We start from the raw sequence: 13,573 nt of genomic DNA on the forward strand, positions 1-13,573 counted from the left end.
CCACTTTTAAGACCTTGCAACTTCATGTTGTTCACTTTCTCACTTTCTTGTTTTGCTTTGCTATAATGGCCCGGCCCAGCCCCAGCTACAGTCATAGCTCTAAGGCAAATTGTATTTCACAACCTAAATGAAGGGGACTTTCTTATCTTCCTCTCTGGGTCCACCACAGTTGTGCCAGCTGGAAAATGTCCCCACATGGCATGTATGAGCAGTCTTCTCACACAAGGAATGCATTAACAGCACTCCAGATTCCTGGGAGGCAGGGGAGGGGAAAGAGGTCAAGCCCTTGAAAGGAGATGGTCCCATTTTTAAAGGGAGAAAGCAACTGTCTCTGCTGGGCCCCGAGATGCTGAAATTTACTTCAAACAGGAGATGAAAACTCTTCATTTTATGATAGGCTTCTATGGTCTTTACAGGGCCACGTGATTCGCCTTTAGAAATGAACGTACAAAGAAGGCTCAGAAATTCTCCCTCATAAGTCTGAGCAAAGGAAAACTGAAGGAGCCAGCACCAGCAGAAGAAGATCTCTCTACTGGCACCTCAGCAGCAGTGTCCTCACACCCACTCAGGCTGCAGCTGGGACTGGGCCCAGTGCCTTTACCCTTTACACTAGGGCAAGATGAGTGAAAACGCCTGTGTCTACCCAGAGCAGTAGAACTTTGCACAAACTGCACATGGACCAGGGGACACACAGGGCTTGTGAACAAGTGTATTTCTTCTATAGACATACAGCTTTCTAAAGGCAACCACTGTGGTGTCTAAGAAAAGAGATTAATTAGTTAAAAATGCTACAAAGAAAGGTAGGCACAAAAATCTGTTGCCTTGCAAATGAGGATTTTATCACCCACTGAGCAACCACTTCTAACCTGACCATTATGGTCAGAACTCTACAGCGCCAGATTCAAGTTCAGAACAAAATAGGGTGAATTTTCCTACGCTGCCAGCAGTCATCAACTGAATCCATCTCTACTACAATTCAGGCCAATATCCTAGCATCCAGACCCTTCCCTTTAAACAGAAGAAAAAAAAAAAAAGGCAAGCCTTTTCTGTTGTCATGCCTGTTACGCCTGGCAAAGTTATGCAACACTAATCCTTAATGATATTATTCTTCCATTGTGAGTTATATGCAGCTTAAGGTAAAGGGAAGTCATTTTAAGCTGTTAAGTTGACGCAACATAATAAATTATATAATGATAGAAAATTCCGATTAAAACACTCCCAGAGATTCCACATGTGGATAGCTGGAAACTGCTTAGCCTTACAGTCTGACTATTGGAACTCTAAAGAGGTATTTGGGAGCAAACCAATAATCACTTCTGGAAGAAAAAAACCCTCAGTCTTCCAGCTTCCAGCAGGATTTACCACTCAATTATGCGCGACAGCTCCACACGTGCTGAGCAGACTCCTGGCTGGATTAAACTCCACTCACTCATTTCCTGCCGCGCTCCTCGCTACATCCCTCCGCTGTGACGCAGGCTGCTGTCACGGCTCCTGCTGCGGGACCCGACACTTCCTCCCCTGGATTAGTGGAGGGGAGCCACTAAGTGGAGGCTGTGACTCAGAGGGCTGACTCAGTTCAGGAGGCTCGTGCAGGACTGCGGATCAGCCGCGGGAAGGAGAGGGAAGGAGACGAGGCGACGTGGGCAGCTCGCTGCTCCGGAGCTGCGCCGGGGTCCCGCCGGCGGAGCACACGGCTGGTAAAACACAGTTCCACCCAGGCAGCTGTGCAGTTTTCCAGTTTTAAGCACAAAGTACCAACGCTCACTTCTAAATACTAAACAGTCCTATCCCAGATAGGCTCAAGGTGATAAAGCTGAAGCAAGAACAGGTTTAGCTTAGACAAGATCTTCTGGCAAAAATGCAGTAGGAGAAAAGACTCAATATTTCTTTTATCTTAAGTTTGATCACATGGCTCTGTTTATTCAACCCCTCTGCAACACAGGCAATTTGTTCCGAAATGGTACAGAATATGGAGGTTTCCACATCATTTGCCCAGCAGAAGCACTGCCTGCGCACGGAGCGAGCCGAGGGCTGTGGCTGTGATGGCTACTGCCAATTCTGAGGAAAACCCTTGAGGAAACTCCTTTCACTGTGCCTGGGAAGATTCACCCACATTGGTCTCATGCAGAAGTTGCTATGTGTAGAAAGCTATGATGGAGAGAGCAGGGAAAAAGACGGGGGTGAGGTGGGGGAAGAATATGCTGCTTAGGACCAGTCAACTCGTTACACACACACACTAATGGTAGGTACTGAATATCAATTTCCATGCAAGGGCCACTAATGTGAAAAATTCCCGACTTCCCTCAGATTAGCTGGGGATTGATGAGCAGAGCTGGAGAGGGGCTTAAGCCGGTCAGAACGTAACAGAACAGCGTTTAAAACACACTGCCTGTTGAAGGGTACAAAGCATTGACGACTTCTCCCACAGAGGGCAAAAGGGCCGGCTGTTCCCCGAAGCGGGAAGGCACCTCACAAGCAGGGGAGCTTCTCGGCCAACTACCAGGACCAGCTGCGAGCCGAAGGGGAGAGCAGGAAAGAGAAACAACCTAAGACTGTCGCTCACACAGGCCTACAGGCTTAAAACAAAAAACAAAACAAAAGAAAGCCACCGCCGCACGCGCACACGCACACACAAAATGAGCTGACTCAGGCCACCAGAGCAGCTGGTCTGGAATCTAAGCGGATAGGCATATTTCTTCTTCCCCCTTAAAACATTTTTTTTTTTAATGCTAGCCATCAGTAACCTTAGAGGATTTTCTTAGCTTTGTTTTCCTTCTTGTTTCTAGGAGACAGAACCTCAACCAGCTACTGGAAGGAAAAAAAAAAGAAGAAGAAAAAAAAAAAGAAAGAAAGAGAAAAGAAAAAAAAAAAGAATAAACCAAGAGGAAAGAGAGGCAGGGAAAAACAAGGGGAAACAAATTAGAGGACGGAGCATCAGGTCTGCCACAAGAAGCAAAAAAAAGCCTCTCTCCGCTTTCCCCACAAAGCCTGCTTTGCTATGCTCTGCATGATACACCACCCTGACAGACACCAACTTAAGGAACTTCAGGTTTGTTTCTCTTGTCAGGGAGGGTTGCACTGAGAACAGCTTCTTTCAGGAGACTCAGGGACACCACAAAAAAGAAAACCCAGAAAAGCAATGGTATTAAAAGACAGTAATAATAATTTAAGCAAACCAGAAGCCAGAAGAAGATTCTGCTTGAAGAGCCCTTGAGCTTCTAACGCTCCCTGGAGCACCTGGAAGCCACCGGTAGACGACCAAGTTGCATGCACAGGTCACGAACCAAGCGTGCGTGTGCCAGGCTCCGCTTCCTACATCAGTCTCATTTGAGAGATGTCAGTGTACAGTAAATTGAAACAAACAGGAACAAAAATAATAATTAAAAGCAATAAAGCCAAGGAAACAGTAATACCACTATTCTTGCAAATCACACAGATGAGAAATTCACTGAAAAGAACAGAGGGGAGAAAGGCAAAAAAAAAAAAAAAAAAAAAAAAAAGAAACAAACAATAAAACAAATGAACTTGCAGTTTAATAAGATCAGCACCAGTCCCCTGCTCTGACTCCTTAACAAATATTAGGTCAAACAGGCACAAAAAGATTGACCTGACTGCAACAAATCACATGAACAAACCCTATCACCATCATAAAGCAGACTAACTGTGGCACGAAAGCAGTAAGTCAGATGAAACATTAAGTTGTTGAACACACACCTGGCATATTCCATAGGTCTCCTAGGCAGACGCTGTGATGCTACCAACAAGTAAGAACAAGAAATCCTCTGTGCAGCCCTAAGGACCTACATAACCTTGTAATTACCCCCAAAGGATGCCCAGGTGTCCTCTTGCTTGATTACATTGATGTTTGGTGCATACAGGCTCATCAGATGAGATTGCTATTAATTAGGCTATTTTATCTTTAGTTGTTCAAGAGCCCCAAGCACCTCAGCTTATTGCTCTTGCTTTCTTCTTTCTCTCCTTGCCCTCTTCAAGAGCAAATATACTGCCAGAAGAGATGCAGAGGAAAAGACAGCACACATGGAAATGTATGAGCCGGCCTTCAAAGGGTTCAAGTATAAAGGATGTGGCCAAGTACAGACATAGATATCAAACTGTCTTCAATTTAACACTAAAAAAAAAAAAAAAAAACCTTAAAAAACAGTAACAAAAGGAGAGAACAGCCCTGTAAGGCTCAGCTGGACAAGTCCATCCCAGCACACTGCAGAAACCCTGTAAGAAGGCAGACACACTGAGGTCTGCTCAGCAGCGTTGTCCTTCAGGGTGCTCTGAGGTCCCTATGAAAGTTCTTTTCCTTTAGGGTTGACTCAGCTCCAAAGGCTGCATGGCTCCACACCATAGCAAACGAGTGCTAATGAAGCACAAAAACCTTGCTCCCTGGGGTTCCTCACAGAACAGGGCATGAACTGGGCAGAAGGCAACAGAGCAGCCAAGGCAGCCTGTAGTGATCACAACCTTGAGGCTTCTTTGATCAGATGGATCTTACCCAGCTGAGACTGCATCTCTACCCTGTTTGTTTTTTGGCACAGACTTCAATCATAATGATCTGTTCGTAGCTGCTATGCAAAGTGCATTTCTACTCACAGATCTCAGATTAAAGTGCTGATGTTACCTATTTTTTTAGAACTAGGGAAAGGCAAAAAAATTCTAGCCAGCTTTACCAACCCCATCTCTTATTTCAGCAAAAAATACAGAATCCGTAAGTGTCATTAGCCCGTTAAAAAGGCCAGAATGTATTTAACACCTAGCTTAGACCAAGAGAGGAGAGAGCTAAGAGGGATTTGATTAAAACTTGACAGGCAAAAGGCAACCTCTCCTCCATGCCAATTAAGCTAACATTACTGAGCTTCATTGTTCTCCCGTGCTGAGGGACTAAGGAAAGGTTAACAGTCTCCCTATCACAGGCCATATTGAAAACACTCTGAATCTTTATGTTGATGCATCAGTCTTGGTTTATCTTAAGCTTTGCAATTAGTGACTTACCCTGCTGGATAAGCAACAAGGCCGGTCCTGGGGTCGCAGGCTAATCCTCTGCCTCCTGACACGGTTATCCCCAACACTTTTTCCAAGGTCACCTAAAAAGAAAACAGCAAGTATCATGAGAGACAAGCGCCATTCAGATGGGCCCACACACAGATGCTGATGACTCCACGAAGACCCAGGTCTCAGAAATCACCTACAAGCAGCCAGTAACCCCAGCGACGCTGACCGTTGTTACCACCCTGCTGAGGTAGAGCAAAAGAGGCAGCGCTCACCTGACTACTTCATCTGTGAGAACTGTCAAGCACTGCAAAGGGAGAGCATCACAGGGAACAACTAGTACCGAGTGAGAAGCTGAGGTATATGTTCCCTGCCCTGCAATTCCCATTCTCCCGGCAAGAGCAGCACATCATTTTCTCCACAGTGCTTCCCTGGAAGTCTTTTCCAGGTTGACCTGTTCTCTACCTTTTCCCTCCTGTGGTAGATGGTCCAGTCTGGTCTCTGTCCCTCACTCCTAGAAACTGACTAGCCAGTTTTTCCTCTGGAGTTCTTGAATTGGGAGCCACATCCAGCAGATGAGTGCAACCCTCCCCAGGGATGCCAAGACAGGAAGCAGTCACCTAACTGGGTTCACAAGCCCACATACCAGTGGCCCATTAAAGAGATGGGAACCCAAAATATCCTTGCTTCCTCCCCCTGAGCAAGGACCTCACATATTCCAGGAAAGAAAATAAGCACAGTTGTGAAATGCTGTTTGGCAGATAAAGAAATTCACAGCCAGGCCTGCAAGAAGCTGGGAAAAGCTGACGCGGGGATGGCAAGAGAAGGGGACATTTTGGGGAGCACTGTCAGGCAGATAAAGCAAGAGAATTCGGCAATTTCCCCAGAGCAAGAGGTTGCTGTGGAATTACCCTGCACCAAATCCAGTCCATGACATGGCAGGACTCAACCTCCAAAAACTCTGTTCTCAGCCCTGTTGTTGTTCTGCCTGACACAAATTTATTCTCTTTACTCTTTCCACAGCTTGATTTTATTTACTGTATATTTTATACATTCATTCCTCTTCAGTACTGGCGTTCCTGCCAAATTCATGGATTTTACTGGATCACAATCTTCTGGGTTTAATTATCATCTAAGTTATACTTAGTTAAGGCCTGACAACATGGACATGGCACAAGTAGTTACTATTGTAGTAATTACTATTATTGTTAATAGCTACCCTGAAGACCAACATCTCATATTTATATCAAAATGGCACATGGTGACCTGGACTGCGCGGTTTATGCCAGGCCTGAAGAAACCAACCATAGGGTGAAAAAAAGGAGGTCTCCCCGGGCTCAGCACACAGGTTACTAGAGAAGACGACAGAGGCGACACTGCACAGAGCCGGTGCAGCCCGACGGGCAGAACGGGGCTCGGGCGCCACCAGCTCATGGCCGGGCACCCAGCCGAGCTTCCACTGCCAGCCCCGACTGGCTTAAAATCACCAGCACGGAAAGTAAAATCTTTTACACCCCAGTCTCTGAGCAGCTCAGCCCCCATTCTTCTTTTCTCTTGCAGTAAAGTGACCAGATGTTTTGAGACCATGAGAGAGAACACAAAATTGTCCCCTTCCCTTGCAAAATGAGTACCTCTCCAGAAACATGGGTTTTACAAAACTTCCCCTGGATTTTCCTTTACTGTAAGAACATGCTATTAAAATGCATCTACAAATCTACCAGCAAAGCAAGGAAATAGCTTTGTTTCAACTCAATATTCCTAAAAACAAACAGCCACAACACGCAGACAGTGGCAGTAACAGGGGAGACTAGGAGGCTATCTACTTTTCCATGTTTGATCCAAAGTTTCAGAACACATTTATACCCATACACATGGATAAAAGAGAACCCAGTGCTTGCACTGCAGAGCTTAAACTGCAGAACACAGTTCCCAAACCAAACTAAGGGAGGTTCAAGTCCTACAGAAACGATGCTCCCCACAGTGCAGGAGAAAGCAGGAGACACACGTGCCACTCAGGTGCTCCCATCTAGATAAGACACCAATTACTCGATCCTGGCAGCAAACACGTTCAGTGACGCCGTGCTCAGCCTGCCCAGCCCAGGCCTGAGCCCGGGCTGCCCGCAACTCTAACTGTCCTGAAAGGCCCTGCCTGGCCGTGGCCATGCACCTGAGAGTGCTTGGTGGCAATTCAGCCAGCTGCTTGCGCAGCAGATGGGAATTCCCCCAGCAAGGACATCCCCCCTGGCCCTCAGCGTGCAGCCAGCGACCAGCAGCCACCTCCTCCCAAAGGGACGGCTCCTTCCCATCCTGGGAATATTGCTTCTGCTTCCCGCACACCAGCATCGTGCTGGCAGCTGCCCCCCCCTCACAAAGCCAAGCAGGCAGAAAACCATTTGGTGACTTTTGTTTTCTGCTTACAAGCCTGGGGAATAGCCAGGGAAGGCACAGGAAGCAAGGAGCCAGGGAAAATAAAAATGGCCTCTTCCACTGGCAACTAGATCAGTCCTGCTGTGCCTCCTAAACTCATCTTCTCCTTGGCCTTATGGAAAGGTCCCCTCATTGAGTAGCTTTTAAGAGGGAAGAAAACTGAACAGGAGCACCAGCTCACTGGTGAGGGCACTGCCAGCCACCTCTCTGCCAAAAGACTGTATTCATGCTGATACCAGAATGCAGAGGGTCTACCTCTTTCCTGTGGTGGTCAGCACACAATGAGTAACCCCATCTTTATGTCCTATTGCTATACTACCAGTATCCTCCAGAGATCATTAGAAAAAGACAGCAAGCACCAGAGTCATCCTGCCAGCATTGCTAGATGCAGTGCTGCCAAAACAGACACCTGTGCCCAGAGACAATAATTAACTTTCTGGAAAAAGGCCCCTTAGTTCCCAAGGGCAGCTCTGCAGCCTCCCTGGCTCCGGGCGCGCGCCAGGCGGCCCCTCGGGCCTGCGCGGCCGGTGGGCGCCGCGCTGCCCTCCCGGCACTGCCGCGGCCCGCACCTGCGCGCCGCGCGGGCCCTCTGCCCTGCCGCCCGAGAACAGCTAATCCTTGCCGAAAGGCCGCCCTGAAGAGCCCCCTGCCAACTCCGTGTGCCATTTCAAGCAGCAAGACGTGTGACCAGCTGCTCCCAGCTCCCAGGGGCAGCTTTTTGCTTGTTCAAGTTCTCTGCTATTTAGGGACGGCTGAAAGATGAACCACAAGCAATTGTTTCCACATGCTAAGAAAAGGAAACACAGAAATCTTCTAGGGATCATCTCAATGCCCTCATCCTGCTCTTCACCTGCCTGCAAACACTCTCCTCTTGCCCCTCATTCACATCCCTTGGACCTGTCTGCATTGGGGAGCCGCACAACAGGGACGGGGCATCACCAGGGTCTTGTACGTATAGGCAGCGCTTCTTTAGAAACGAGCAGGAGGGCCCCCAAATCCCTCCAACTCTACCCGTGTTCTCTTCTCAGCCCCAAAGCTCAACATCCTCTACAAATACAACCGATTTAAGCACAGAAATGCAGTACCAAAGCACCCGAAGGGATACGTGAACTCTGGTGCGCACAACCACCTCCCAGGAGAGCCAAGCGACAGCAGTGCTCAGGGCTGCCAGTGTGAATGTCCAAACACCGGCAGCAAGAGGCACGAGGCTGCACCAAGGCAAACAGGCCGCAGCGAGCAGCCACGGCCACTCCGGGCTCCGTGAGACCAGCCAACCTGGAGCAGGTACCACGATCTAGCTCAGGATCTTGTTTCCATCCACAGTCCTAAGTGGAGAGGAACAGTCAGGAAGGACAGTATCAGTATTTCTTATCTTGCATCAGCCTTGATGCCATTTGGTGAACCTCTTTCTGTGTCTGCTCTATCCTTTTTGAGAGGAACAAGAAGAAATACCAGGGCTACATATTGCTTTCAAGATCTGGGTGTCACAATTACATATACAGCAAAACAATATTGTTTTCTACTTTGCTCTCCATTCTTTTTCCTATTAATTCCTTACACTTATCCACCTTTTTGATCATCCACAGACAGGAGGCCAAAGCTCACCCCACTCAACAAAGTCATGGTTAACAGCTCTGGCTGCTTTGTGCTTCGAAATTGATCCCCGGTTGTACTCTCCCTGCTCTCCTGCAGAAGAAGAAATCCTGTTCTTGAATCATCAGGTTGATTTCAACTCCCTCCCTTCCCTTTCCATGTTTTGTTAGCATTTGCTTTGCTTTTTGCTCTTGCTATGTGAGCATTTATTTATGAACAGCAGCATCCTCAGAAGGAGGCCTTGTAGTACTGCAGCTCTGCCCCCACTCCAGAAGGGCTACTCCAGTCAATGCCCATGTGGAAACAAGAGGTATTTTAAAAGCCCTCTCATGGGCCAGAGTATAACATGGTTACCATCTGAATCCATTTAATTAACTGACACCATCAAGTCAGTAAGGAAAGACGAGATATCTATCAGTGTGTGTCTATCATCCACTGTATAACGTGCCTGGCCTCACCCGCCTGCTGCCTGCATGTGGGCACATGAACAAGGTATGTGCAGGGACACACGTTCCTGAGAAAGCAACAGCTACAGAAATCCCACAGGCATAAGAAACCCTGTGGAAAGGCCTCCCGAGCCCACCACAGTAGTCAAACCAACAGCTACCATCTTGTCTGAGGCACAGCTATGTAACCATCTGTGCTTCTGCCTCAGAAAAAAGTGCTTTTAGGGCTAGACCTGAGACCCCAATATGCTCCAGTGCTGGCCATACACTGACACACAGCTCCAAAACCCAGCCCAGGGTTCACAAGAGCAATGCCATTTCCATGCCGGTTTCCCCATATGCCGCTCCCAGGATGTGCAGCGCTACTCTGTGTGCTCCAACGCAGTGAAGCCCGAGCCACGTACTCAGAGGCGCAGCGCACGAGCACGCTCTGTAGCTGTACATTGTCAGTGTCAGCATTTAAGAATTAGACAGCTATTTCTTACATAAGTGAAATCTGATACAAAGTGCCAAATTTCACAGCTGGCCCTGCTTGTACATCTCTCCTGCCGCTGGGAGCCCCGCTGCAGAAAAAGCACGTTTAACCCCCAGGGACCAGCACATACCTTGCGGCCTCTAATCTACTGTCTGAACACGCTGTCTGATCTCCTGTTACTGCTGCAAAAAAACAAAGGCTCCAAGTTTCGCTTCACATATTTAGCTTCGCCGGGCTTCGCTTGGCACGCGAAGTGCAGAGCGCTAATTACAGCGCCCTGCTCTGCTTCAGACACTGTCAGCCTTTCCCTGCACAGCCTTTATTTCGGGGGGTTTGTAACACAGCTGTGAAATACTCACTAGGCACTTGAGCTTCACATGCAAAGGTCTGGCTTTGGCCCAGGTTATGCTGCCTGTTTGTTTTTTTGGACGTTGAGGGTTTTGGTTTTGGTCAGGGAGGGGAGAAGAGCCTGAAGACGTGTGGATGGAATTAACTGCAGGCAACGCTGCGCTTACAGAGCGCTCAAACAGCAAAACCACTCAGCTCCACAGTTGGTTTCTGTCCCTCACTTACCCAAAGCCTCCCCTCCTTTTGGTCTGTCTCCACATACAGAATATGCACACATTCTTAAAAAAATAAAATAAATGAAGTTTTTCTTTTCTGTCTTCTTCCTCATATCCAGCCTGACTTTTCTGTCCCTTGGCATCCAGCACTAGCAACAGTCTGGACAAGCCTGGAGACCGAAGGCTTTCCACCTGCGCAGGAACACGCTCCAGCACACAACCAGTTCGGGGCATCTCTGCCTTCGCAGACCCTGCAACAAGGCCCGGTCACCATAGCTGCTGCAGCTCACAGAAATTGCCTAACTGACCCTCTAGGAGCAACTCCAAGCCCAAGACGCTTTCATGCAATCTATCACACGGATTGGAGAAGCACACAAAGGGTGAAAGGATTCAGAGCAATGTCTGACCAACAGAGCAAGCCCTCAGTTCAGAAAAAAAAGTAACCAGAACATCTTCCACAACAAGCAACTGCCATTTTCAGGCGAGCTTGATAGCAGAATAACCACAAAGATCTTGTGCAACCTAAGTGATGACTGACACCTCGGCACGGGGGCGGCGAGGGTAGGTACTGACTTGCCTCAAGGCTGGGAATCAGCTGGGTGAGGCGTCAGGCCCTGCGCCCTGCAGAAACACCAAGGCAGGACGGGGCGGATCCTCATGGAAACGCCAGGGAAGCTTCAGCACGAGCTGCAAGGCTGTGTGGGGGTGTGCGCGCACGCTCACCAGAAACCATCCAGGGCACGGAACACAGGCAGGTGGGAGAAGGGGCACACGAGGAAGCTGGGGCTCCGCAGGCCGCTTCTCCGCACGTGCCGCCTCCCCGCGCTCCCCTCCCGGCCTCCCCCTGCGCTGCTGCTCCCAGGCCAGCTCCAGCTGTCGGGCCCAAATTCCTGACCCAGCTCCCCAGCTGTCTGGGGCTACGTGCTGAATCTGCACTCTTCCTTTTTCCATGCACCTGGAGTGGGGCAGGCCCACGAAGGCCATAAACACACTTGCAGCCCTGGGGAGTGGGTGGATGACTATTAACAGCACCTTCACCAGAGACCACAAGGAGCGAGCTCGAAACAGACAGCAACGTGCATCGGCAGTTGTTCTGTGCCCTGCAGAAGGGGATATAGAGGGGGTTAATTTTCTACCAGCTTTTGCAGTGTGAGCTAGCTACCATTAAATCATTACCTTCTGTTTCTCCGCTTAACACCAGCCCAGTCCTGCAATCTTCCCTTCCCCACCCCCATGCCCACATCAAGGTCCTATTTCTTCCACAATCCTGCAGGGATGAGGAAAGGCTCATGTAACCTTATCAACCCTGGCTGGAGACACCACCAGCAGCAGCCTCTCCTCCAGTCCCCACTCAGCTGCCACCCTCACCCTGCAGCCCCTAACTCGCAATTTCTGGGGATCCCAGGGCCTTCAGAGGTATCAAGAAGGGAGACAGAGGGGAGAAAAAAAAAACATTAAGTAACATCAAACAGGCTACAGGTTTGCTGGCACATAAAGAGTCAAGCCTGATTTATTCCAGACTGAGCATCTGCACATGGAGTCAATCAGACCAGCTCCACAGGCAGGCAAACCCTATGGGAAACAACAGGGAAAAGATGCATCCTGTGTGGGCAGGCTTCAAAGAAGCCATTCCTGGAGTTCTTGGGACCAAGACTTGTGCAGCATCACTTCTTTACAAGGAACAGATTTCTCCAATTTGCGCACACGCCTTTACTTTAAAAAAAAAAAAAAAAAAAAAAAAGACAGCACGCTGGATATCAGACTTTAGGTAAGGGATGCCTTTGCCCTCCCACATAGACATTTGTCCTGCGATTCTTGCTCCAGAGGAACCCATTGAACCTTCCCCCCAGCACCCAGAATTATCCATAAGAGGATTAGGTACAAGTAAGGGCTTGCAATGCTGCCCCATCAATCTGTCCCGGCAATGGAGATCAAAGGAAGCAACTTCTGGCTTTCTGGCAGTGGGCAGCTCACGCTGCTGCGTGTCGGCCTCCTGCAAACGCCCGCGCAGGGCCTGAAGAGAGGCAAGGAATATGCTTTGGTGAGAGGAAGAAGTTGGAGGGAAAAAAAAAAAAAAAAAAAGTAAATACAATTCCCTGGGGCAGCGTTTCAGTTACTCATATAAGGTTTGAAAACGAGCAGGAACAAACGGTTCTCTAAGCGCGAGGGTCACTGTTTATCACCGTTAATCATCGCTTCCCAGATAGGAAAGCTCTCTCCAGGCTCATTTTCCCCCTCCGTTTTGCATGGGCCTTAGCACTCCGGAGAAGCGAGACACGACGAGGGAAGAGAGCCAAAGAGGGACACAGGCAGGCGCTGGCAGGATTCGTCCCTCCCAGCACGGCCCTGCCAAAGCCCGAGCCCCGAGCTGGACCCACTCCTAAACTCAAACGCCAAGAGCTAAAGTCACGGCACCCGCTCCAAGGAAACTGTGGCAACTTTGCATAACTCCTGACTCCCGAGAGATTAAACACACAGGCCTCAGTGCAGTGTTACCACTACTGATACCACCAGGGTGAGCGGCTCCATCCTAAATCACCTCACACTGAACTCTATAAACAACCCATACATTCAAACTAAACATGGACACAGGGAAGATACGCTGCAACAGAGGGCTCAGAGAGCCTTCCCTAGTTAACCCTGCAGAGGGAAACCAGAGGAGTTGCATCTCAGCCTTTTACAGAAGAAAGACAAGGATGCCTTCCCCAGTTCTGGTGGTTTATTTTCGGCACAGACAGAAGTATTACCTGTCCAAGGCACTCTCTGGAGGGACTCGAGGGGGCACCTTGAGAACAAACAACAAAGCAGGAACACAGAAACCAGCTCTACACAGGGTGAAGAAAAGGGTGAAGAAAGGGGTTTTAATAAGTACTTGGCTGAGAAGACAAGTGCAAATCATCTGCAATTTCCTTACTCATGTATTAACACCCTATGCCAAATCAATTTGTTTTTATTCATCATCATTTTATACTGCAGTTGTATCTAAAAGTTACCACATGCCATGTGCTAAGTTGCCCCTGTAGGTCTTGTCTCTATCCCTCCTCCACCCCCAACGCAACCTCACGGGTCTG

General features: G+C 48.8%; 1 protein-coding gene across 3 annotated transcripts in view; it reads right to left on the minus strand.

Moving 5' to 3' along the window:
• Positions 1–13,573, minus strand: part of MAPKBP1 (mitogen-activated protein kinase binding protein 1) — an 84,947-nt gene that overhangs the window by 57,053 nt on the left and 14,321 nt on the right. For all 3 annotated transcript variants that reach the window (XM_088520474.1, XM_088520475.1, XM_088520473.1), the window contains exon 2: positions 5,002–5,093. In XM_088520474.1, the coding sequence (XP_088376600.1) occupies positions 5,002–5,093 (92 nt within the window). The remainder of the gene's footprint in view (positions 1–5,001; positions 5,094–13,573) is intronic.

Source organism: Tinamus guttatus, unplaced genomic scaffold (assembly GCF_059628265.1).
Source record: "Tinamus guttatus ecotype Peru unplaced genomic scaffold, ASM5962826v1 Tinamus_guttatus_pri_ptg000089l, whole genome shotgun sequence".
Taxonomy (NCBI): Eukaryota; Metazoa; Chordata; class Aves; order Tinamiformes; family Tinamidae; genus Tinamus; species Tinamus guttatus.